This window comes from Acipenser ruthenus, chromosome 44 (assembly GCF_902713425.1).
Source record: "Acipenser ruthenus chromosome 44, fAciRut3.2 maternal haplotype, whole genome shotgun sequence".
Lineage (NCBI taxonomy): Eukaryota > Metazoa > Chordata > Actinopteri > Acipenseriformes > Acipenseridae > Acipenser > Acipenser ruthenus.
In genome coordinates this window covers 2,538,177-2,565,551 of record NC_081232.1, presented here as the reverse complement: position 1 = coordinate 2,565,551, position 27,375 = coordinate 2,538,177, and the positions used below count along the sequence as shown (strand labels likewise).

Genomic DNA, 27,375 nt, shown 5'->3' with positions numbered 1-27,375 from the left:
AAAATATAAACAATTGCTATACATTTAAGTATACTTGTTTTGTTATTGTTTATTTGTTTGGCCAACGTGCCCTTTTGTTTGTAATGTTTCGTTTTGTTTAAGTTTATGCTGTTGAAGCTGACACCCTGGGATCCTTCAAGAAGCTGCTTGATGAGATTCTGGGATCAATAAGCTACTAACAACCAAACGAGCAAGATGGGCTGAATGGCCTCCTCTCGTTTGTAAACTTTCTTATGTTCTTATGTAAACCTTTTGTTTATTTATTATTTGATAAATACGCTGAGCACCGTAGTGCTCAGTTTCATCACTGCCATTCATTGCCTTTGTTTATTTCCTGGTCCATGACATCACTACCCACATGTCACTGCAACAACAGCTCGGTCACATAGTGTTATAACCAGCTTAATGTGAGAAGAAAGGAGATTTAACATTCAGGATTGCAGATCACACCTGAATTCGTACCATACGTTTACATAACAGTCAGAAATGCTTTCATATAACCTTTGAATTCAGAATATGTAATAACTTGGATTAATATACATTTCAACAAACATTATTTAGATAAGGACTCGTATGCTTAATCTATGCGCCAATTGAAGTAATGTGAAAAGTAGAGTTTATATTTAATAGTTACTCGACAGGGCTCCCAGTGTTGCAGGCAGCAGGGTTGCAGCTGGGTGTCGTGTGATGACGTCAGCAGCAGGAAGTTCAAACAGAAGCGCAGTCTTGCGAGGAGGAACAGGATCCTGTAGTTGATGCACAGTCATGTGGAGTTACAAGACCACGAGTGCCCAATTCTTTTGGGTCTCGGAAGGTGCACTCAATTACTTGAGAGGAGAAACGGCAGTTTCTAGAACAAAGTACTTGATCTCGCTCCCATTTCTTTTGGAGATGGACAGCTTTAATGGTGTTGACCAGCAGGCAGGCAATCTTTCAGGTAAGCAGGCAGGCACATTGCTTCAAAGATCGTATCAGATGGTTTCCATAGCAAAGGGTACTTCACTCATTCGTAGAATGTTGGCAAGTCTTGGATGGATAAGAGAGTACCTCCAAGATGGAAGAGAGCACCCTTAGATGGAAGAGAGCTTGTCTAGATGGAAGAGGTACATTGAAAATATAGAACAAACAGAAGCTTAAATGCATTTACGATAACCAATCAGAGAAGCTCTTGGCAACCTCTTAGGTGGTTAATTTGATAAAGAGGACGAACGTACCTCCATCAGACTCTGTGTTAGGAGGATTTCAAATAAGATGGTATTTATGACATACCATAAAACCACACCTCAAATTAGCATTCTTACAAGCATTGAGGAAACCATGTTTAAAAACCCAAACTCTCATAGTAAGATAACTCTTTCTGAGTATCGTGGAATTAACTACAGGTTTAAGTTTCATCTCACCATGAAATACACGTTCGGTACATACTAAACATTTGAGTGTTTGTAGTCAAATAACTGTATAAAACACTTACATGACTGTTGTCCAGTATCTATAATACTCCCAGTGTTATGGTTTTACATGTAAGAACATTTATATCATATTAGATTTAATACAAAACAACAACAAATATTTTTTTTTTTAGACATATCAAGTTTCTTTTATCAGTCCATTGAGAATATCACCAAAGAATAATCCATTTTATCCACTTGATGTCATTGCCCATTAACCCTTAAAATGCCAGTTCTTTGAAATTCCTGGTTCCAGGAAGTCTCTTTGAAACTTGGAGATGATGACATTTTTTGTGGTCTGGCAGATAAGAGGTTAGATCGCCTTCTTTCTTTACATAAACAAATGCAAGTTAAGTGTTTTAAGGGGGAGGGAAGATTAAATTTAAATATAAAACTCCAAAATATCATTACAGTACCACAACAATTGTGTACACAGACAAAATGATCTCTCGTAGCATATGCTTCTTTGAAGGATTAAAAGAATGACTGGTTACCAAAACTCTTGAGGCTGAAATTGCAATTGCAGAAAGAAAATGTTGAACTGTTTTGTTAACTTGTAACAACAAATCTATTAGCATCACTCGTTAGCAGTTGCTTACCAGTCTCAATAATAATCAGAAACAAATGTTCACAGCATCTTCATTGAAAGGATCTTGTTTAGCATCCCAGGCTCAATGTCTCTCTAACACATACAAGTTCTTGAGTACTGGCGAGCTGAGCTTCCTCCTGGGTATGAGGAGGTAACTTCTCTCTGCAAGCGGTTTAAACTGCCATCTACTACTATTAAATGCCTACAGAGATTATGTCGACGAAGCTGGGTGACGAATTCCTCAAGAATTATAAACTTTGCTGAGCTGTACACAACTAATACCATGCAGCTCTGCAGAATGTGAGTGAGGATTTAGCCATATGAACTTAATAATATCTCCAACACGCTCAAGAATTCTGATCTGTTGGGTGTTTCACTCATGTTTGTAAAACTGGATGGACCCCCACTTAAACAATGGGATCCCACAAGCTACGCTACTACTTGGTTTCGAAGTAGTGTAGGGGACCCACAGTGGAAACTTTCCTGAACCCACTTGCTGCTTGGTTAAATGGAAGGTGAATTGCGAGTTTTATGTTGATAAAATGTGTATTTATTATAATTAGTGTTGCATATATTTTCAATTAAATAAAATGGACTGGCAAAAATGGAAATTAGGTTTTGAATACTCTGGCACTATAAAATGTAGCACTACACCACTGTGCATGCCCCCCTCCTCTTATACACCCCTACATCTCGTATACAACCCCCAGCCCACTCCCTATACTCCCCCCCCCCTCCATTTCTCCTCATATTTACAGTAACACAAGAGCAGTTGTGATTGTATCTCTCTCTCACTCCCTCTCGTCTCTCGTAGGGTTTGAAGCCGATGGATTTCAATGGACTGGCTGATCCGTATGTCAAACTGCATCTACTGCCGGGAGCCTGCAAGGTACCTGTCTGTGTGTGTGTCTGCGTGTGTGTGTGGAAAAGTGATGTGATTACGAAACAGAAGACAGACAACAAAGTTCCCGATCCAAACAGACATTTATTTTTGTAATCCCGGTCTGGCGACCATAAAGAATAATCGCAGGCAATACACAGCAATGTGTACTGCACTGTTCCAAACAACGGGTTACTGTCCTGAAATAATAATCACAGTATAAACACACAAGATCACAAGTCCAGAGTGAGTGCTAACGTACAAGTGGTGAAATACAGTTTATTTGTGTACAGTTGTGAAGTGTTGTCTGGGTTAGTGCTGGCCTTAAGCGATTAGACACAACAACACTAAACACTTACGGCACAATTATAGTTCTCCTTTAGGGTTTGCTCACAACCATAACAAAGGAAGAGATCGCTGAGCCACGTCCCCTTTTGTAACATCAGTCACGCTCCCATTGGTTAGCGAGAACCAAGAAGAAGAATGGTTTTAGGAAAGAGAGATCATGTCTAACTAACCTGTTTGACTTTGAGGATGTAACATCGACAAAGGATAACAGCAAAGCATACAACATGGTTTATTTAGATTTCCAGAAAGCTTCTGACAAAGACCCGCATAAAAGATTAATTCTCAAACTGAACGCAGGTGACCAGAACTGAACACAATATTCTAGGTGAGGTCTTACTAATGCATTGTAAAGTTTTAACATTACTTCCCTTGATTGAAATTCAACACTTTTCACAATATATCCGAGCATCTTGTTGGCCTTTTTTATAGCTTCCCCACATTGTCTAGATGAAGACATTTCTGAGTCAACATAAACTCCTACGTCTTTTTCATAGATTCCTTCTTCAATTTCAGTATCTCCCTGTCACAGATGGCTTTGTGTGGCGTGTGGGTGGTGACATCAGGTTCAGGAACCGGAAAGAAAACACAGGCAGTAGTTCAGGGCAAAAAGACGCAGCGCGCCGTTTAATTAAGAACAAAAACAAAATGAAAAGTTTAAACACAAAAACACTGCTCACAGAACAAAATAAATATTTAAACAAAACTAAAACTAAAATTATCTCGCTTCTCTCGCTCTCGCTCTCGTTCCACCTCTGAACATTCAACCCCCTCTGAGCCGAGAGTGGGTCTTTTATATTCGTGGCTGGAGCCTTAATTACCGATCAATAAATTACCTTATTAAGGCTCCAGCCACATTCCCACGAGAGTTCTAGGGAAGGGGTTTTAACCCCATACCCGCCTACTACACATTACAAGACCGTCTCTCTCGCCGGGTCTCACACAGCAAATAATAAAAGAGGGACGGTGCTCGACCGCCCGCACATAAACACAATAACGATTAGGACGGACGGCTTCGTCCAACCGCATACAAATACAATAGTAATAATAATAATAATAATAATAATAATAATAATAATAATAATAATAATAATAATAATAATAATTGAAGGAAATTTAACAAGTGTGCTTACTATACCAGAATCTAAATCATTAATGTAGATTAGGAATAGCAGAGGACCTAATACTGATCCCTGTGGTACACCACTGGTTACCTCACTCCATTTTGAGGTTTCTCCTCTAATCAGTACTTTCTGTTTTCTACCTGTTAACCACTCCCTAATCCATGTGCATGCATTTCCTTGAATCCCTACTGTGTTCAGTTTGAAAATTAATCTTTTATGCGGGATTTTGTCAAAAGCTTTCTGGAAATAAATAAACCATGTCATATGCTTTGCAATGATCCATTGTCGATGTTGCATCCTCAAAAAAGTCAAGCAGGTTCATTAGACACGATCTCCCTTTCCAAAAACCATGCTGACTGTCTCCCAGGATATTGTTACCATATAGGTAATTTTCCATTTCAGATTTTATTATAGTTTCCTTAAGTTTACATATAATTGAAGTCAGGCTTATTGGTCTGTAGTTACCTGGTTCGGTTTTGTCTCCCTTTTTGTGGAACGGTATTACGTTTGCAATTCTCCAGTCTGTCGGGTTGTGTAGCGATTGTGTAGCATGATCTTGGGTAGCGATTTGTAAATAACTTCTTTCATTTCTTTGAGTACTATTGAGAGGATCTCATCCGGCCCAGGGGATTTGTTTATTTTAAGAGCTCCTAGCCCCTTTAACACTTCTGCCTCTGTTATGCTAAAGTTATTTAAAATTGGATAGGAACAGGTCGACATGTGGGGCATGTTGTCCATGTCCTCCTTTGTAAAAACCTGTGAAAAGTAATCATTTAATATAATTGCTACTTTTTTTTCTTCATCTATGATTTTGCCATTTATGTCTCTTAGACATTTAACCTCCTCTTTGAATGTTCTCTTGCTGTTATAATATTGGAAAAACATTTTGGAATTGGTTTTAGCCCCCTTAGCAATATTGATTTCTATCTCTCTCTTTGCTTTTCTAACTTCCTTTTTGACTTTGTTTGCAGTTCCAAGTACTCTTTCTGTGTACTTTGTTTTTGGTCCCTTTTAAACACTCTGTAAAGTGCCTTTTTTCGCTGAATATTTACTATTAAACCATTTTGGCCATTTTGTTTTAGATTTAGATTTGTCTACTTTTGGGATGTAATTGTTTTGCGCCTCTAGTACTACATTTTTGAAAAACAGCCATCCCTTTTCTGTGGATGTTTTCCCTATTTTACTCCAATCTACTTCTGTTAGTCTCTGTTTCATACCTTCATAGTTTGCTTTTCTAAAATTGTAAACCTTAGCTTTAGTCATTACTTTTGGGGTTTTAAAAATCACTTCGAATGAGACCATGTTGTGGTCTGAGTTTGTCAATGGCTCTCTGGCCTCTGTTTTAGTTATTCTGTCTTCGTTATTTGAAAAGACTAAATCAAGGCATGCCTCCCCTCTAGTCGGTGCCTTGACAAATTGCGTTAGGAAGCAGTCATTTGTCATTTCTACTATTTCAGTTTCGTCCGTCGTGCTCCCTATCGGGTTTTCCCATTTTATATGGAGGAAGTTGAAATCCCCCATTAGTATGGCTTCTCCTTTTCTACACGCATTTCGAATGTCATTGTACAACAGGTTATTTTGCTCTGTGTCTGAATTTGGCGGTCTATAGCATGCTCCTATTATTATGCCTTTTGAAGTTTTGTCCATTCTGACCCATATTGATTCGGCGCTGTTTTCTTTGTCCAGATTTAACACCTGGGCTTCAAGACTATTTCTTATGTATAGTGCTACCCATCCGCCTCTTCTGTCCTGCCTGTCTTTCCTATACAGTGTGTACTCACTAATACTGTATTTGTCTCCATCACTCTCAGACAACCACGTTTCTGTAACACCTATCACATCGTAGGTACTTGTTAGTACAGTAGCTTCAAGTTCTAACATTTTGTTTCTGAGACTTCTAGCATTAAGATAAATACATTTAATAGTTGTCTTACCTGAGTTGTTGCCCTTGTTTTGACGTGGTCTCCCTTCTGTTTTTTTGTTTTCTCCCCCCTTCCTTTCTAGTTTAAATGCTTCTGGACCTCCTCAAGGATCCTTTTGAGCTGCATAGTTGTTTATCTTTAGCAGGTTTGGGGAGAAGTATAGCTAATTCTAGAGTTTGAGGTAGTTGTCCCTTATGCAGGGATTCCTTCAGCATCTCTGTCAAGGGTGTTCTCAATTTATCCATGAATGCTTTATTTATCCCAGTGCCTTGCCTCCCTGCAAAAGATTAGCTGCTTTTTGGCTTCTGAGATTTCTGCATCCAGTGCAAGTTTGTGGTCCTCATTAATCCTAGGTAGGGGGAATTTACTGAGAAATTTTTTACTTTGTGTATGGTCAGGGCCCATTTCAGATTTATATAACTCTTTGTAGAATTCTTTGAAACATGTATTAATCTCATCTAGTTTATGTATATCAGGACCTTTACTGGAATGTATTATTTTATTATTTACTTCTTTTTTTTATCTGCCATGCCAGTAATTTTTCTGTTTTCATAATAATGATAAGACCCAAGGGACTTTTTTGACCTGAAAAAAGAAACAAGGACCAGGGGTCACAAATTGAGATTACATAAAGGGGCATTCAGAACAGAAAATAGGAGGCACTTTTTTACACAGAGAATTGTGAGGATCTGGAACCAACTCCCCAGTAATGTTGTTGAAGCTGACACCCTGGGATCCTTCAAGAAGCTGCTTGATGAGATTCTGGGATCAATAAGCTACTAACAACCAAACGAGCAAGATGGGCTGAATGGCCTCCTCTCGTTTGTAAACTTTCTTATGTTCTTCTTATGTTCTTATGAATTAGCTACAAGTTGGACTGGGGTTTCCATTTCAACCATAGGTCGAGTATTGCATGTTGAAATCTCAATGGTCATAGGCCAAGGAAAAAGTCACTCATAGGAAAACATCACAACGACAATCACTTAAAGTTTGCAAAATAGCATTTGAATGAAGGATATGCGTTTTGGTAAAAGGTTTTGTGGAGTGATGAAACAAAAATCGAGCTATTTGGTCACACTGATAGTCGCAATGTTTGGAGAAAGTCTGGTGAGGCGTATAAGGAAAATAACACCGTACCTACTGTCAAGCACAGAGGTGGTAAAATCCTTCTATCGGGCTGTTTTTCCTCTAATACAGAGGAAATTTAGTTCCAGTACATGGTAAAATGGGTTTCATAGCGTACCGAAAGATATTGGCCAATCATCTGAAACTCTCCGCTACAAAACTTGGTTTAAAGCACAACTGTACTTTCCAACACAACAACGATCCAAAGCACACATCAAAATCTACTTCAGAATGGTTAAAGAAGAATAAAATCAAGGTTGTGAATGGCCTAGTCAAAGACCCCATCTAAATCCGATTGAGAATCTTTGGTATGAGTTGAAGAAGCCTGTGCACAAGAGAAGTCCTCGGAATCTGAATGAACTGGAACAATTTTGCATTGAAGAATGGTAAAAAAATCACTATAGAGTCATGCCAAAAGATCATTGACAAATATCCTAATTGTTTAAAAGAGGTAATTATTGCCTAAGGTGCCTCAACTAGTTATCTATTAATTTAATTTTCCTTGTCAGAGTATGAATACTTTTGAATTAGCATTTTTGGAGTTTTGCAAAAGAATTGCTGAAATAAATAATTGTAGACATCTATTTTTTGTAGACAACTTTTTTTCACTCATCCACAAAAGCAAAACTTTTGCTACAAAATATTTTTCCTAAAATTCTTTGCTTTCGAGAAATTTCTAGAAATTATACATTTCCATTGGGGTATGTAAACTTTTGACCACAACTGTATATAGCCCTAATAAAAGACTGATCAGCTACAAACAAAAATAAATAAGAAAAATTGCCGAACAGCCGCTTCAGAAGAAAAAGGGACAGACGGTGCAAAATAAAGGCAGATTAAATCTGTGAATAGAACAAAGTATTCATAAACATTCATTTAAAGTTAGACAAAGATAATTAGACTTGTACATTTTATTTTAATATTTAAACAGCTTAAACATTTTCTCTCTTTCCGCAAAGTAACACACCATACAAGACTGAGAAGAGACAAAGTCGTGCTGCACATAAAGCCTTTGCTGTTTTGGCACATGCACGCTGATCACCTGATCACCATGTTCGCTAACCGGCTGCACTTCATCCAGACATTTTTAAGCCAATAATAGCCAGTCCTGATTGACGGCTGGCTGCTACTGCGCATGTGCACAGCGGATTTGAGTGAGCACTGCCCGGCTTCAGCCCATTAAACAGATGGGATGAACGGCATTGTTGATGTGCCAGTGTCATGTGAGATGCACATCACCCAGAAGAAGGGAAGCATAATTCATTAATAAGAAACTGGGGGTTCAGCGAGCAAGCGAACACTGGTATGTCTGTTTGTCTGTGTGTCTACTCTACTGCTTGTTTCCTCTCTTCCAGGCAAACAAGTTGAAGACTCGGACAGTGAGGAACAGTCTGAATCCCATCTGGAACGAAACCCTGACTTACTGTGGAATCACAGAGGAGGACATGGGGAGGAAAACATTGCGGTGAGGAGAGGAAGGAGTGAACCTGTCTGTCTGTCTCTCTCCTCTCTCCTTTCTTTCTTAGAGAGATTGACAGATCTAGGTCACACTCACAGTTGTTTTATATTATTGCCCCCCATAGGGCAAAAGATTTTACCAACAGTCTGAAGGTCAAAACCTGACATTTTTAAACAGAATGTCCCTCTCCTTCCCTCCCTCACCCTTTCCCTGTCTCTTATGGTACAAGACTGCTGTCTGTCTCCTCACTAAACTAATAGAAGTGTCCAGTCGACCCCCCTTTCCTGTATCAGTTATTAATTTCTGCACACCAGAGTGTAATTAGCAATTAAAATGCGCTGAATGTTTTCTCGCAATTGAAAGCTTGAAAGTAATTAACTCCAGTGTTAATGCAGTTACAGGTTGAGCAGACAAATTATCACATCATTGTGATTCATTGGCCCTGAATATTAAGTTTCTTCAAGCAGTCTGAAACTCGCTGTCTCTGTCTGTTTTAACCCGACTCTGTTCCATCAAAAAATAAAACACTTTTCTACTGTTTTCCGACAGTTGGAATGGGTGCAATTTACAAACAGGTGGCGGAATAACTATTCAGTATTTAAATGGACAGGTGGGATTGAAAAGTAATAAAGGTGGGGGAAAACAAAACAGACGTGTGTTTCAGGAGATATGGAGAAACAAGAGAACATACATTTAATAGAACATCATAACAAGAGCATCAGGACAAAGAGAAAAAAAGGAAGTTAGAGAGCTAATTTTAATGTAGCTAATTTTTTAAATGTATGTTCTGTATTAATTAAATTATTTTTTCATGTACCTGGTTAATGAATACATAAATAAATAAATAAATACATAAATAGATAAGTAATTAAATATATAGACATGTATTTATTTCTATATGTGTTTATTTATTCATGTATGTAACTGGAGTTTATTTATTTATTTTTCATTGTGGCATAAAATATCCTTCATACCCGGTTGCACTTTATGAAAATGAATAACACATGACTGTACAATAGGATGGCAAAGAGTAACAGGGCGGTGAGTAATACTGGCAATGAATGACTCTCAGGGTGCTTGACTCTAAATACTCTTTAACGTTGTCACATAATACAATATCATAGCCTTCTGGGTTCGATATCTTTGTAGCACTTGCTCTTCGTAAGGTCCAAACAGGTGGTTTATTTTAGCATTGAGCCTGTTTGAAATATGTTCCCACCCCCTTAGGACTCTTTGAAACCAGGCGGAAAATACTCAATCTGACCACTTCAACCCTTTTGATTTTTGCACGGGATGTATGTTAATTAGGCAGCAGTGTGGAGTAGTGGTTAGGGCTCTGGACTCTTGTCCGGAGGGTTGTGGGTTCAATCCCAGGTGGGGGACACTGCTGTTGTACCCTTGAGCAAAGTACTTTACCTAGATTGCTCCAGTAAAAACCCAACTGTATAAATGGGTAACTGTATGTAAAAATAATGTGATATGTGTATAATGTGATGTCTTGTAACATATGTAAGTCGCCCTGGATAAGGGTGTCTGCTAAGAAATAAATAATAATAATAATAATAATAATAATAATAATAATAATTAGGCACCCACTTAATTTGCATAAGATTCCTCATACTGTTGGAATTGGGGTTTTGCGACTGTTCTCATCCTTCTTGGTCTTTTTAGATTTTAGCTCACAATACAAAAAACAGTCCGAAAGTAAAAACCCTGCAACAAAAGTCCTCCCCGACAGTCGGAAAAGCTTTGATATTCAGGGCCAATATCTCTAAACCCCCATCCTCTCCTCTCTCTACCTCCTCACTCCCCATCCGTCTCTCCCCCTTCCTCTCTCCTTTCTTCTCTCCTCTGCCCTCTCCTCTCCTCTCTCCTCCCTTCTCACCTCTCCTCTCTGCTCCCCTCACCCCTCTCATCTCCCCTCTTTCCTCTCTCCCTGCCTCTCCTCTTTTCCTCTCTCCTCCCCTCTCCCTCTCTTCTCTCCTCTCTTCTCCATTCTCCTCTGCACCCCTCACTCCTCTCCTCTCCCCTCTTTCCTCTCTCCCCTTCTCATTTCCTCTCTTCCCCTCTGTCCCCTCTCTCTCCAATTTTCCTCTCCTCTCTCCCCCTCTTCTCCCCTCTCTCTTTGCTCTCCACTCTCCTCTCTTTTCCTCTCTCTTCTCCCCTCTCCTCTTTCTTCTCTCTTCTCCCCTGTCATCTCCTTAAGAATGCTCATGCCCCTCTGCTGTAATTAAATTAGATCAATTACATTTCTTATTTAATTAAATTTGCCAGTTCGTAACCTTTCGCGATATTTAATCATTCTCATTCTCGGTTCACAGATCCCACCACCCTGATTTGATGTTATGATTTTTTTTTTTATTAATTCAACTATGAAATGTCTCTCTATGTATAAGTATACAGCAGTGTGCAAATGTATTAGAACACCTCAAGTAGCGCTCCAGATAAGGGTTTGGGTCTGGGAGCAACGTACCCTCTAATTTTAACACTGAGAGTAAAATATATTTTCAGGGGGTAATAAATACTGTACAATGATAATGGGGTAGTGTGAACGAGTGGTTTGCAGTGTGCAGATGTACAGGTGATGCAAGTGCTCCAAACAATGACAGACACAAAGTCCATGGTTCAAACAGTTCTTTTAATGCTGTTCACAGTTTGAAACCATTAAATAATAGTATTGGCTCTACACAGTGAAGTGTATCACCAGCATATAAACCACAGGGTTCAGTCCCGACAACAACCATAACACACAACACAGACACGGTCACTTCTCCCAATAGTGAGTGCTCTTAGTGCTGGTGCGGTGCAAGATAATAATAGTAAAACAGTGGTGCAGTGTAGTCCGGGCTTGGTGCTGGCTTGTAGCGACAGCTCCCGGTTCGTGTTAGCCATCTAACAATGACAAATACAGACAGTTAGTATGATAAACAAACAAAACACTTAACACTCACGTTTCAACACTCCGTTTACTTTACTGGTCCTTACGATAACCATAACAAAAGAAACAGATTGCATCGTCACATCCCCTGAAATACCCTTAGTCACGCCCCCTGCGATAGCTAGTTCAATCACATATCCTCCAATCCATGGCTGACACATCACATACTGCAATAGGGTGACTCCGCCCCCTTCCTGGATGGCTGGCTTCTGAATGACCCTAGAATGAACTGCCAAACCATCCAGTCCGGGGCACACTGTTCCCGTTATACCGAGCCCTCACAGGTCGGGAGGGAGATTGTTGACTAGGATTTATTTGCTCTCCGTCACTGGTAGACATTAAAAAAGAGCCTTCTGTTTAAACTGCAATGTTACTTTAAACTACTGTACAACCACGCGTGTTCTACGAGGTATTTTATCGTCTCAGAGCATTTTTTCGAGGTGTCACACTAACTCTGCAATTTATGTTACTTACATTTTAACATTAAATTCTTAAACTCAGTGAACATGTTCAAACTTCAGTATAAAGCCATACAGATAAATAAAATAAGGAAATGCATTAAGTTACAGAACAATTAGTTTAATATTAAATTAATTACATGTGTAACCAATTAAAATTAAAATCGTCAATTCAACTAGACAATGAAATTTGCCTATTTAGACAATTTCCCAAGGTTTTCAGTTCTCTCTGGGGGGGGTCATTGTATATAAACATAACAATTTATTAAGTGACAGTGGTGTAGTGTTGTTCCTGGTAGTGCTGGCCCACGACGACAGCTCCGGTTTTCATAATTACTGTGGATGGGACTACCCATCCACGCTACGAAACAAAAACAAACATTCGCCTATGCCGTCAAATATATACATAAATAAATACAAATAAACAATAACAAAACCTGCGGCGCTTCGCCGTCCCATACATAATAAATAAATCATAACGATAATAAATACAACACAGGCGGAGGGGGAGACCCCGTTCTCAAAATAAACAAATAATAACTGCACAGGGCTCCTCGCCCTGTTACAGCAACCCATTGCGTATTGTCTGTTATCATTATTGTTTACTGTTTTGTCATCAGACTTTGGGTTATAAAAATACACCTCCATTTCACCAGTACTTTGTTGTTTGTCATTGTCTTGAGCTCTGCATCACCTCTACACCTGCGCACTGAAACCACTTTGCCACACTCCCCAATAGAGACAAACTGAAACCTATCACAAAGATAAGATTTGAACCAGGACAGGACAAGGCCAGACTGTGCTTTCAAGACGATTCAGTAGGATGGAATGGTCTACAGTATCAAAAGCAGCACTTAGATCTAGAAGAATTAAAACCGATGGAAAGCCCGAGTCAGACCTTATCAGCAGATCATTAACAACTCTGACAAGGGCCGCCTCAGTGCTATGTGCAGCACGAAAACCAGACTGAAACTTCTCGAATATACCATTAAGAGTTTTTGTAATTGAATTGCAACAACTCTCTCTAGAACCTTATCTAAGAATGGTAGGTTGGAGATTGGCCTATAGTTATTGAGGACTTTAGGGTACAAATTGTGTTTCTTAAGCATAGGCTTTACCACAGCTGCCTTAAGTGCTGAGGGAACTATACCAGAGGAAGGTGAACCATTTATAATGTTTAAAATGTGTGTATTAATAAACACCAAGAACATCTTTTAATAGTTTTGTAGGAATAGGATCAAGAGAGCATGTAGTAGCGCTCATATGTTGAACTAGCTCAAGTTACCTTAGTTTCTATAAGGTAATCAAAGAAAAAGCCCCCATAGTAGCCTTAATAGGAGTAGCTGGTAAAATTGTGCTGGAGTCCTCCTTAATAGAAGGTGTCTGTGGAATCTCATATATTTATAATACAGGCTGGAATGTAAAACAAGCAATGTGATTGGTCGAGCAATGTTCCAGCTGTCCGTATATTGGATGGACACGGACAGTTAGAGCCTTGTCACATATTCTAAATCACTGCACTGCCTCACAGAATTTAAAGTATCAGTAGCTTGCTTTTACAGTTATAGATGTACACAGTAACTATGAATTACATGAACTGAAAGACAGCAAAACAAAAGAAAATATAGCAAAAAAAAAATTGCTGTCTTTATACTCACTCACCCCGACTTTGTGACTTCAAATAATGTATTTTTAGCGGTTTGTAAACACAGAAACACAAAAAGACTGTTCTGCACATTAGCCACCCTTCTCTGACACAGACCTTGAAAAATTACTGAAATCCGAGACATCGTTGAATGTATTTTTATTCCTCCAGTCTGTTGTGCTCAACAGTGTGTCTGCACTGTCAGTGACTGGAACAAAAATAATAACTCAGTGCCGTCTAAACTCCACCCTCTGGTGTATCTTTTCAAAGGCAATGTACACAATATCAAAAATGTTATGCGAAAGTTATTTAAAACTGGATAGGAACAGGTCGACATGTGGGGCATGTTGTCCGTGTCCTCCTTTGTAAAAACCTGTGAAAAGTAATCATTTAATATATTTGTGTAGCAGAGAGGTAGAGAGCCTGTACATTGATTTGTTTATTTATTTTTAGAACGGGGTTTCCCCCTCTGCCCCTGTGTTATTTTGTATTTGTTTGTTATGATTTATTTATTGTATTTGTGACGGAGTACCGCCCTGTTATTGTGTTTTATATTTGTCAGTGAAGCACCGTATGTTTTGTTATTGTTTTGTTTATAAATACAACGGCATAGCCTATTTGTTTTGTTTAGTAGTGTGGATGGGTAGTTTAAAAACCTCGTGCAGAAGATGGCCATCTCCCAAATTAATTAAGTGATTAATTTGTTGCTCAATCTTGGAGATGGTCACCTGCATAAGCTCGCTGCACTCAAGGGTGAGTGTATGAGAGGAGAGGAGAGAGAGCAAAAACGAAACTAAAAGAAAAATGTAAAGGATCAGTGAAGGCTATTGCCCAGCCTGATCGTGTATTTTGTGTTTGTGATTTTGTTCTGTTTAACCTTTTTATTTCGCTCTGTGAGCAAGTGTTTTTTGTTTAAACCTTTTTTTTATTTTTGTTATTTAAAAATAAAACGATGCACCGTGTCATTTCCTTTGATCTGCAGTACTGGTGTGTTTCCTTCCTGCTTCGGACCTGACCTGCTATTTTTTTTTTCTTTGTCTATGATTTTGCCATTTGTGTCTCTTAGACATTTAACCTCCTCTTTGAATGATCTCTTGCTGTTATAATACTGGAAAAACATTTTGGAATTGGTTTTAGCCCCCTTAGCAGTATTGATTTCTATCTCTCTCTTGGGCTTTCTAACTTTATTTTTGACTTGTGTTTGCAGTTCCAAGGACTCTTTCTGTGTACTTTGTTTGTTTTTGGTCCCTTTTAAACACTTTGTAAAGTGTCTTTTTTAGCTGAACATTTTTTTTAATTGATCTATTAAACCATTTTGGCCATTTTGTTTTAGATTTAGATATGTTTGACGTATACAGACACCCTGTCGGGCTTTATTCAACTTGTCTATAACTTTATCAGAAAGACTGGTCCTCCGCTAAACTTTCAAGCTCCTTCAACAAGACATCAACATTCCCTTTGTCAGTGATTGCCTTACTTTAGCTCTATAAATCCACCACGAAGCTTTGTCTGTGGAATCTCTCTTTACTCCTTGTCTGCAATCAGACACCCCTCCTCCGTTCCCACAGAGCCAGCACAATTTACTGTTCCATCAGAAGATCCTGTCCTGGACCTCCATCAGGTATGTTTAACGTCTTAAAGACGTATCCAGCCCATTACAAACTCCATTTCAACCAGTGGCGGCTCGTGATTTGACTGGTCACCGCATGCTCCAACGACACTGCTGTACTGCAACTTTTCCACCGGCATCGCCTGGACCATGGTTACCATGGCAGCGCCCTCACTGAGTGACTGCAGGGAGTGGTAAGTTGCCATGGTGACCAGGCAGCTTCATCAGGCACTGCGTGCTCTGTGCCTCAGTACAGCAATCTTCTGACTTCCTGTTGCTGTGCTTTCACAACTAGTGGGGACGAGTTCAACCCACCGAATCCTGTATTAACTAACACATAGGATGGTCGACATCTCATCTCTGCCCTTGTTTCCAGAAAATGGAGTGCAAAGGGTGCTGAGCTTCCCCAGCAGTCTGTTACACATGTTCGTCCAGTTCCAGCTGCCACCTCAGCCCTCAGTTCCAGCTCCCCTTCTGCCTCTAGTTTCGGTATCCAGGTTCCGTCAGTTGGTCCCGTCTGCTTCCCCAACCCACCTCCAACTCCCCAGCTTCACCAGCTGCTATCTGACTGAATCCTACTCTCAGTAACCTCCTTCAATCTGCTCAGCATTTCATGTCTGCAGCGCTCACCCCTTCTTCAAGAGCTTCATATTCTACAGCTTGGTCAGTGTTTTCAACCTTCTGTGCCCAGAATCGGATTCATCCTATTCCTTCAATTAAACCAGATCCTGGCTTTCATCATCCACGCTAGGGATTCTCTCTCCCCCCATTCTCTCCATACCAGCAGTTCACCTGACCCTCCGTGGCATTCTTAAGAGCTTTCCCTTCTGCCTCACCTTCCTGCCTGTCTACATCAATGGACATTCTCCATTTGCTCATTCTACTCTTTGGAAAGGCCACTTCTCCCCCTACAAGGATCTACCTGTGGAGATCATCTGCATCCTAGCCGCCTTCGGTCTCCTCAGAAGCTCAGAATTCAGTTTCTTCTGCTTCTAGTTTACTTCATCATTCGGTTGTGTACCTCCAAGATGGATCAATTTCAGCGTGGTCAGTTCATTCAGTTGTCAAGTAGAGTCCCCTATCTGCCACTGGTTCTCAACCCACCTCTCCACCCTCCAGAGCAGGCCTCCCTCCTTGACTCTACCCCCCCCCCCCCCCCCAGGACCCTCAGTTCATTGATTCCTCTCGCTCCTATCATCACTCGTCACTGGTTCTCAACCCACCTCTCCACCCTCCAGAGCTGGCCTCCCTCCTCGACTCTACCCCCCCCCCCCAGGACCCTCAGTTCATTGATTCCTCTCGCTCCTATCATCACTCGTCACTGGTTCTCAACCCACCTCTCCACCCTCCAGAGCAGGCTTCCCTCCTCTACTCTACCCCTTCCTCGGACCCTGTTCATTGATTTCCCTCGCTCCTAGAATCACTCGTCACTGGTTCTCAACTCACCTCTCTACCCTCGCCTCCAGAGGGGGCCTCCCCCCCCCCATCATTTTGTAGGCACAGCCAATCTGCCATGAGGGCCAACATCAATCAACAGCCAGATCATGAATGTGGGGAGCTGGTCCTCTTCTGCGGTGGATTCTTTCATTCATTCATACTCCTCTCATATAGTTGCTGCTCATTTTTAAAATTGCTAATATGCCCAGAGTGGGGGCTTCCTGTCTGCCGGGGCCACCAGAGGTTTTCCCCTAATCAGCCTCAAGGGTTTTTTTCCTCTCCACTGAGCGGCAGGTCTACACATAGTCACATCCTACTAACAAATTACTAATAATCCCTCTGTTTATGTTATGCGTTGGCATGTGCTGTCTTTGGTTTGTCTCATGGTGTGGGAGATTTCGTGAGGTGCTGGGGGTCCCCGACCTCAGGGCTAGGCATCCTCCTCCTTTACCTTCAGGGGGTTTCTCACCATGTGAGTCAGAGCGGACCCCCGGCCATACTCTGTCCTGTCGCAGCTCCTGCGCTTATCTTACCTCACTCGAGGCTCTGTTCTATTCTGCCTTTCTTTCGGGACGTGGCCACTCATGCTCGAGTCCCATACTAACCTCTATGGTTTGTCCTTATTTCAGGTCCCAGGCAGCGTGAAGTCTCGGGTTTAACAAGCGCCCCTTTACAGAAGTCTCAGATGCTGGGTACCTCTCTCTCTCAGCTCCTTTCGTGTCCCGGTCTTCCAGGACCGACTTCCTCTCGAGGGGCGGCTTCCTGAGTCGTATGTGTTTTCGGTCGCTGGGTCCTCTGCCCCTGGGATGTGTCAGCATTGTCGCCCTCAGTCAGTGACCACTTTTCTATCCTTTTTTGGTCGCTGGGTCCTCTGCCCCTGGGATGTGTCGGCATCGTCGCCCTCAGTCAGTGACCACTTTTCTATCCTTTTTCGGTCGCTGGGTCCTCTGCCCCTGGGATGTGTCGGCATCGTCGCCCTCAGTCAGTGACCACTTTTCTATCCTTTTTCGGTCGCTGGGTCCTCTGCCCCTGGGATGTGTCGGCATCGTCGCCCTCAGTCAGTGACCACATTTCTATCCTTTTTCGGTCGCTGGGTCCTCTGCCCCTGGGATGTGTCGGCATCGTCGCCCTCAGTCAATGACCACTTTTCTATCCTTTTTCGGTCGCTGGGTCCTCTGCCCCTGGGATGTGTCGGCATTGTCGCCCTCAGTCAGTGACCACTTTTCTATCCTTTTTCGGTCGCTGGGTCCTCTGCCCCTGGGATGTGTCGGCATCGTCGCCCTCAGTCAGTGACCACTTTTCTATCCTTTTTCGGTCGCTGGGTCCTCTGCCCCTGGGATGTGTCGGCATCATCGCCCTCAGTCAGTGACCACTTTTCTATCCTTTTTCGGTCACTGGGTCCTCTGCCCCTGGGATGTGTCGGCATCGTCGCCCTCAGTCAGTGACCACTTTCTATTCTACTAACTGCTCCTCTCTGTTTCTTCTGCCCGATCCTTACACCCCCCCCCCCCCCCAGCTCACGCCCCGTGAAACCACGAGTAAATATTTAAAATAAATAGCAATACAATGTCGACATTTTTATATTAAATTAATTCAGGGATTATTTTACCTGTCAGAGCTTTACTTTAATTTTCAACCGACAGATTCATTTCGCACCCTGTTTATGCCTCTTCGCAACCGTCTTTAGATAGAACCTTGAGCTCAGTCTGTCAGTTTACATCCTCTCTGTTGTTTCCTACCTATGCCGGTTTTAATGAAGGGGCTACAGGCTGTTTGGATGAGCCAGACGCAGGCAGATTGGTAAACTGGCATTTCTTGAAATCAAAACAACAATAGAAATTTTGAAATTATTTCAGACATTTGAAAGTTGTTATAAAACACGTACCGGTGACATTATTGTTTGAATACTGACATGCAGCTGTGTCCTGAATTTCACCACTGCAGGCAGCACTGGATTGGAATGTTAACAAGGACACATTCAAAACTGGTCCAGGTGTCCCAGGAAATAAGTTGATCAGGAAATAAGTTGATCAAGCTCTAGAATTTAAAGGGGAGGTTCCATTGTTTCTAATGTAAATGAGCCTAGGCTAGGAAATATGTAGATCGAGCCAGGAAATAAGTTGATCGGATATATTAATGAACAATAAGTAATTTAAAATTAATTTTGTAAGTATAATTGATATCAATTAGTAGATAAGATATATTCGACAGTATTATGCTAGATAAGGGAATGTGAATATCGCTGTAATATATATTAGCAGCAAATAAATAATTTAAAATCAATTGTTTGATTTTACATTTCTGATTGTGTATTTCTGTTTGTGTAACAAACGTTAACTAGCAAAATGTGTTTGGTATTGACGTTATTTTGCATTTCTGGAGGTGCTTTTGTTTTGGGAAGCACTACAGTATGGACAGCAGTATGCGAGTGATTGTCCAAAAGTTAAAGCATGAGTTTCAATCATGGAAAAAATTAAGCTCCATGCTGCGATCACTAACTAGGCCACGGTGCACATCAATCACATGATGTACTTGAAAAACGTTGCTTATACAGTATTATTATTTTATATTTGTTCTTTCATTTATTTTTACATACAGTACTTGGTATATTAAATAAATCATTTAAAATGAATAGATCGGATATATTCGACAGTGTGACTCTACATAAGGGAGGGGGGCATACGCATCATATACATGGGAGGAGTCATACGCAAAAAATACTCATTATCATATAATAGACGTACCCCCACCCCCACCCCCAAATCAACACGACACGACTATCATGACAGTGAAAATCGACATAATGAAGGGTTCTTACCTTTATATGAGTTAGTGATCACTGATCAGTATCAAATATAGGGACTTTCTTCCTATGCATCGGGACGCATTTGCTAGGAAATCGGGACTGTTGGCACGTATGACAAATACGAAATGTAAAAGTGTTTCATATTTAACATTATTTTGCATTTCTGGAGGTGTTTTTGTTTTGGGAAGCACTACTGTATGGACAGCAGGTATGCGAGCGATTGTCCAAAAGTTAAAGCATGAGTTTCAATCATGGAAAAAATTGAGCTCCCTGCTGCGATGATGATGATGTACTTGAAAAATTGCTTTAGTATTATTATTATTATTTAGTATTATGTGCTTTGTTGTTTCATTTATTTTTACATACAGTACTTTGCATAATTAGGACAGAAAACAAACAGGAGACTGGATATCGTTATGCATGTATTTTAATTACAAGTTTGGGAAGAAACAGTACATTAATAAGTTAAAAACTAAAGAGTTAACGTCTTTGCTAAACCGTGGTAAATACGTGTAGTTCAATACCAACCAAGATACCAAAATGGTAAATTCCTGCAGTGCAACAACCATGTAAGACATAACGAGCAATCATACCTACCAATACGTTTTTCATTTCTGTATTTGTCCGATCAAGAGGATTTGACAGGGTCCTTTTTTTTTTTTTTTACACAGTACAAATCTTATCTCGTAGTAATACTATATATTACTGGAGGGAATACAATTGTCACGTTTATGAAGAATATGACATTTATGTTAATGTATTGTGTGCAAACAACATGAGAGATTTTTTTTAATTCCCAACCTGAATATACGACACAATTCCTTACTAAAAAAAACTTTCGTCTGGCTATTTGTGGTTAATTTTCTTCACCCTATCCCAATTTAAAAACCACAACCCTAAACCTAGAACCTTTTATAAATAAACATAATTGTATGTGTAACAATAAATGTTAATGCTTAAGACATGCAGACAAATCAAGGTACTGTATATACTATTTTTTTTTTTAACTCTCAGTGTAGGCCTACGTTTTGCCACGTCTAAACTGTAGTAAAGTTACAGCTGTACTAATATTAAAATGTAATAAAACGACCTTGTCATACTAATATGATGGATGCAGCATGTCATCAGATTATATTACTGAAACAGTTTAATTTTGATTAAAGATTGACAACATTTTGATGTGTAAAATCATTTAATATATAATTAAATCTCTTCGATCACACATAAACTACATCTGATTGACATCGATGTTATAGAAACATAAAAAGACAGAGGTTTAAAACAGTTTACCATAGAAACAGTCATAAGAACATAAGAAGAACATTAAAACATAAGAACATAAGAAAGTTTACAAACGAGAGGAGGCATTCAGCCCATCTTGCTCGTTTGGTTGTTAGTAGCTTATTGATCCCAGAATCTCATCAAGCAGCTTCTTGAAGGATCCCAGGGTGTCAGCTTCAACAACATTACTGGGGAGTTGGTTCCAGACCCTCACAATTCTCTGTGTAAAAAAGTGCCTCCTATTTTCTGTTCTGAATGCCCCTTTATCTAATCTCCATTTGTGACCCCTGGTCCTTGTTTCTTTTTTCAGGTCAAAAAAGTCCCCTGGGTCGACATTGTCTATACCTTTTAGGATTTTGAATGTTTGAATCAGATCGCCACGTAGTCTTCTTTGTTCAAGACTGAATAGATTCAATTATTTTAGCCTGTCTGCATACGACATGCCTTTTAAACCCGGGATAATTCTGGTTGCTCTTCTTTGCACTCTTTCTAGAGCAGCAATATCGTTTTTGTAACGAGGTGACCAGAACTGAACACAATATTCTATATGAAGTCTTACTAATGCATTATAAAGTTTTAACATTACTTCCCTTGATTTAAATTCAACACTTCTCACAATATAACCGAGCAACTTGTTGGCCTTTTTTATAGCTTCCCCACATTGTCTAGATGAAGACATTTCTGAGTCAACATAAACTCCTAGGTCTTTTTCATAGTTCCCTTCTTCAATTTCAGTATCTCCCATATTATATTTATAATGCACATTTTTATTGCCTGCATGCAATACTTTACACTTTTCTCTATTAATGTAACATATTTAATACAAACTTGTATTTAAGATTTTGTATTATTCTTTTTAGATTTTGAAGCTGCAGGCTGATACGCAGAATCGTTCATTTTAAATTTTACCGTTTAGTTTAATGCAACAAAACGTTCCTAAACACCAGGAAGTGTTGTGATAAAGGTGACGTTTTGTTGAGTCAACGCTCAACAGTACTGTTGAATTTAGGTACGCACACAATACAATCACTTTGGAACGCTCTCCAGTTTTGAACTACAGCTCCCAGAATGCACACGGAACGACTGATCGGAGCTAACATTTGAAGCTTTTCACAGGCGTACCAAAGCATCATATTGTACTGTACAAAGTAAATAAATAATACAAACCGTGTCAGTCAATGATAGAAGGTGAACGACGATGTACACTTAGGCGCGAGAGCAGCTATAAATAATGGCGAAACATTTCAAATACTAGGCCTAAAAGGATTAATTACATAAGGCTTACAAAAATCGAAAACTCATATAACCACAAAAGCCAGAAGAACTTCCAAATGAATACTTTTTGTTTATTTCTAACGTAAAACAAATAGCTATGCACTTTGATGCTCTGGAGTAAATAACATAACATGTATAGAATTTAAAAAAAAATACTCCGTCATGCTGTTAGCGCAAATACTGTAGTCAGGACCAGCGTATTTTTATCTGAACTTATCAAGTTCCTTAAAAAAAAAAAATACTTAGGCCTTGGCTAGACATTTTCAGAGATACAGAACCACAGTCAAATTGTTCTTAAAGTTTAACAGCAGATTTATAAAATCACTTGAATTTAGTAACTATAGCATTCTAGGCTACTCTATGGTTTCATTCACAAGTTGTAAAAATAAAACAAATGGATGCAGACTCTAAGCCATCACCAGCAACAGATCACCTGACAGCATTCTGAATAAACTTTATGAACACAACAAACAGCATGATTACCAAAAACATATATAAAAAAGTAACATACTGAAATTTAGCTGGCTGCACAAATATGCACTCAAACCCTATTAAAAAAAAATACAGATAACAAACCCTTCACAAAACAGGGTACGAACAGCTGCATGTCAGTAGAATATTTAAATTAAATACGGTGTTGTATGAAGTTGCTATTTACGCCAGAAGTAGACTACAGGGTCCACTTGATTTAAACTGAACCTGAACAGACCACGGATGTTTTCTGTAGGGCTACTGATTTTCCACGATCGCAGAATTAGACATCGGGAACAGAACTGGCATTTTGGGAATGGAATTCTGCTTTGTCATTCTCCTATAAAAAATAATGGATTACTTTGAAAACTACACTACCCAGAAGCTCAGCGATGACGCTTGTATAAAATGTTTTTTGTATGTTTATTTGGATCATTGGTTAACGAGGACACAGTTGGTTTTGTGGACGTTACGGTGCTGGACTGTCTGTCTCTGCTGTCTGTCTCTGTTTTGTGAGAGTTCTATTCTATGGAATAATGTTGGAGTTGTATATACAGAAAAGTACATGAAGAAAAACAAAAAAAAAACGAGTGTCAACCCCCCGCTTAAAAAAACTTAATTGAATTTATGTATTTATTTATTTAGTTATTATCGCAAATCCGTTACTCCGTCACCCATTCAACACAAGGAAACACCACGATGGTTTAGGTGAAACCTTTAGTTTTATAACTTATTATTTCTAATTTATCATTAACTCCTTAATAATACACACACACACACCACAGCAAGCTGTGTGGGTAAAAAATATCAGTCACCACGGCAACACGGGTAACTGATTTAGTTTTGTTTTTCCAGCCCACCGAGTATGAAACAAGCCGGTGTATGCAACTCAACAGCAGGGCGCAGCAGAGCTGGGTCCCAGTGGATATCATACTATATTTTCTTTTTGAACTGCTAGGCAGTAAAGAAAAACACAAATATACACACACAACAGCAAGCTGTGAGGGTAATACAGCAGACACCACGGCAACGCGGGTGAACTGAACTTTTTAAGCGCACCGAGAGGGCGGGCTGAGGTAGTCCAGCAGAGTCAACTCCACAGCGGAGCACGGCTGAGCCAGGGTGCGGTGGAGGATCACGCGTCTCTTTTTCTTTTTAAACTACAATAGCAGAGGAAAACACAAAACAAGCGCTGTAAGGTTTTTAGCAGGCTGCAATCGCCAAGCGATGTAGGCTGTCACACAGAAAAAAGAGTAAACACAGCGTAGCAACTGGACAGGGGTGTCTAGCCTGGACTACGTGCAGTCACACGACCAGGGCAGCGCGTAGCCTACAGCAGAGTGGAGCAGCGTCTACAGGCAGAGGGCAACGAGGCACCTCGTGCACCCGAGGGCGCTATGCGCACTGACGTACTAGACATCTGCCTACAGAGTACCGTAAGCACTACGTGCACCATGTCCTGTGCAGCACCGTGTGCTCTTGCACTAGCTTTGTACCAAGCACCGCACACAGAGGGTATTCTTGTCCTCCTGTGGGATGATGGTGTTGCAGACCGTACAGGGATGGGACCCTGATATGGGCTTGACTTTGTGCATTAGCACTGAGACACTGCTCGCACTACGTTGAACAATGGTAAGTTTTAACGTAGTGTGTACACTCACTAGCGTTACAGCAAGGTATTAACACTGCGCACCATGCACCGAGTACCGTGGGCACGTTAGTGCACCGTGTACCACGCATCGTATGAGCACTAGTGTAGAACCAGTTTACGTATGCACCGTGCACTATGTACACCGCGTGCAACGTGTATGCTGAGCCCTGTGAGCACCGAGTATCCTGTTTTCACAGGTACCGTGCACAGCACTGGGGGCTATGCATTAGGATGAGCAGTGCTTACGCGACGAGCGCAGCGGGCACCGCGTGCACTGCTTGCCCTGTGCGTCCCAAGCGCTGTGCGCACTGCGTACCGTACACTACGTGTATTGCGTACCGTGCGGCACCGTACGTAACCGCACTAATGTGGTAGAGGTACTAGCACTGGAGCACTACGTACACCGCGTACCGTGCGGCGCTATTGTGAACTACCACTGAAGCGCTGGACACTGTATACTGCTTACACTAAGCACTTGTGCACCAAGATAATATCACGGGCTATGCATGCGCCGCAGTACCTCAGCACCGGGGATGCCGCTACGCAAAGAGCCTACCCTAACCGTGTGGTCAACACACACACCTGGTCAGTGCGTAGCATGTACCAGGGGGGATGCAGGGCCGAAGCCGTGGTGGTGAGTTTAAGCAGGCAGTAAAACATGGTTCTTTAGAAAGATAGTAAAGGAGAGACCGTTTGTTTACACGGCTTGACTCACCGCAGTGGTCGGGCTCGGCCGGCAGGGTCTACTCGACAGCGGGGATGCGGCAAGGCCTAGCCCCATGGAGGAGAGCGCAGCTGGAGGGGTCACTTGACAGCGGGGATACGGCAAGGCCTAGCCCCGTGGAGGAGAGCGCGGCTGGAGGGGTCACTTGACAGCGGGGATGCGGCAAGGCCTAGCCCCGTGTAGGAGAGCGCGGCTGGAGGGGTCACTCGACAGCGGGGATACGGCAAGGCCTAGCCCCGGGGAGGACACATGTACTCTGAAGAAGAAAAGACAGGCATTCACGGATGACTGCACAGACAGTCGCTCACATACGACAGACAGATATAAAGAGTGGCCTACCATGCAAGCGTGGAGGCCGTTGAAAGACAGAAAAGCAAAAAGAACTCTTTTTTAAGTCGTTGATTCCAGGAAAGCGGCAAGCCAGCTTTCAGCACGAATGCAGGGGAAATACAACTGACTCGAATCGACTCGAGAAGCTCTTTTCTATCAACACGCTCAGCTCAACACAGAGGTCTTACCTTACCGTCTTGCGAGGAAGATCTTCCTGCGAGTGACGGTTTTATTCTCTCGGTAGGCAGGACCAAGTGCGTCATCCCAGGAAGGGGCCTTTGGCAGCTCTGGTATAGAGAGCTCAGCAATACCTACCTGAAGGGCAGGAATATCCCATACATAATGTAGTGGTGGTTGTCTTCGAATTGAAAGGGAAATACTTATTTATTTAACCAACTGTACCGAACGCAAAGCCAATGTGTTTATTGTGCAGTTAATGTGTCAGTAGTTAAGGAATACAATATGAAAAGGCGTTTTGAAATCAAGCAAGGAGCTTTTAGAAATACGTATCCAGAGGGCACAGTAGTTAGAAGCTCAAAAGTAGAAGCACTGATCTCTTCTTAAGTTATACTATTAATATGTCACATACATTTTAAAATGTTTGTAATGGTACTCCATTCTCACACTGCTCTATTATTAAAGTCCTATTCTTATGGTAAAACGTGTACGTCGTGTTCAGTATATGAACATTAAGATATTTAATATTTATTAGTGCTTAAAAATGTGCAGAGTAAAATACTCTGGACCACCTACTCCTGACTTTTTCCCAATCTGGCCCCCTTAAATAAATAAAGAAAGAAAGAAAACTAGGTGAAGAGCCCTGCTCTAACTAAGGCAACTGTCTGTCCATGGTATACGAGAAACACATGCAAGCAGTTTTACAGCAAGTTCAGCGTAAAACAGTCTGTGTTGTTGCAGCTGAAACTACAGATGGGAGAGAGAGGTGTCCTGAACACTGTACTGAATTTGTAATTTAATGAAAACTGTATATTTTTGTAATAATGCCCCTCGTTTTAAACTAGTCTGTATATTGTAATGCCAGCAATAAGCTATTTTTTTCAAAACACCTTTATTTGTTGACTGACCTATAGTACATTGTTACTAGTGGACTGCTTTAAGAAATAGTTTTCCTGAAAACTACATTATCTCAGGCACATAAAAAAATAATAATAATTCAATATATTTTTTTATGTAAAAATGTTATTTATGTTCATATTACATTGCTAATTCTTAATAAATTGGTAAAAACTGAAAAAAACGGAATTGGTCATTTTGAAAAATGGAATTTGCCATTCCCAAGAATGGAAAATCAGGAGCCCTATTTCTGAGAAAACCACATTACTCATGAGATACTGAAGTAAATGCTTAGCAACACAAACTATTCTTCATAAAATCAGGATAAAAGCTTTTCTTTTCTTACGGATCCATATTCTAATAGCGCTCCTTCGGGTTCAAATGCTTAAATAAGTTTAACATTTGCACTCAATTGTAATATTTATAGTATAGGCTACATTTATGTCTCGTGTTCATGAAAGTGTATGGAGTTTCATGTTCATGAAATGCGGTATGCTGTATGGAGTATTATGTTTGTATCACTAATAGATCATAACTAGCATGTTTTTGCAGTTTGCATACAAAAACAAAGCTAGTCTCATTACTGGATTGCTGTAGTGTATGATAAAGTCATGTGCATAGGGACAGATTTTTTTTAGAAAGACTGTAATAAGCCAGTTGACACATTTCAGTAGCTGACCTGTATTATACCAGGCTGGTTGCCTTTTTTTGTGTGATCTCCACTTCAACATATTTCCTTTCATGTGTGTAGGACTTTAGAAATTGATACTGTAGTAGATTCTAA

General features: G+C 40.6%; 1 protein-coding gene across 1 annotated transcript in view; it reads left to right on the top strand.

Annotated features, from left to right (window-relative positions):
• doc2a (double C2-like domains, alpha) overlaps positions 1-27,375 on the top strand; it is an 86,248-nt gene that overhangs the window by 24,382 nt on the left and 34,491 nt on the right. The window contains exons 4-5 of the mRNA XM_033998207.3: positions 2,852-2,926; positions 8,789-8,898. Coding sequence (XP_033854098.1) covers positions 2,852-2,926; positions 8,789-8,898 — 185 coding nt within the window. The remainder of the gene's footprint in view (positions 1-2,851; positions 2,927-8,788; positions 8,899-27,375) is intronic.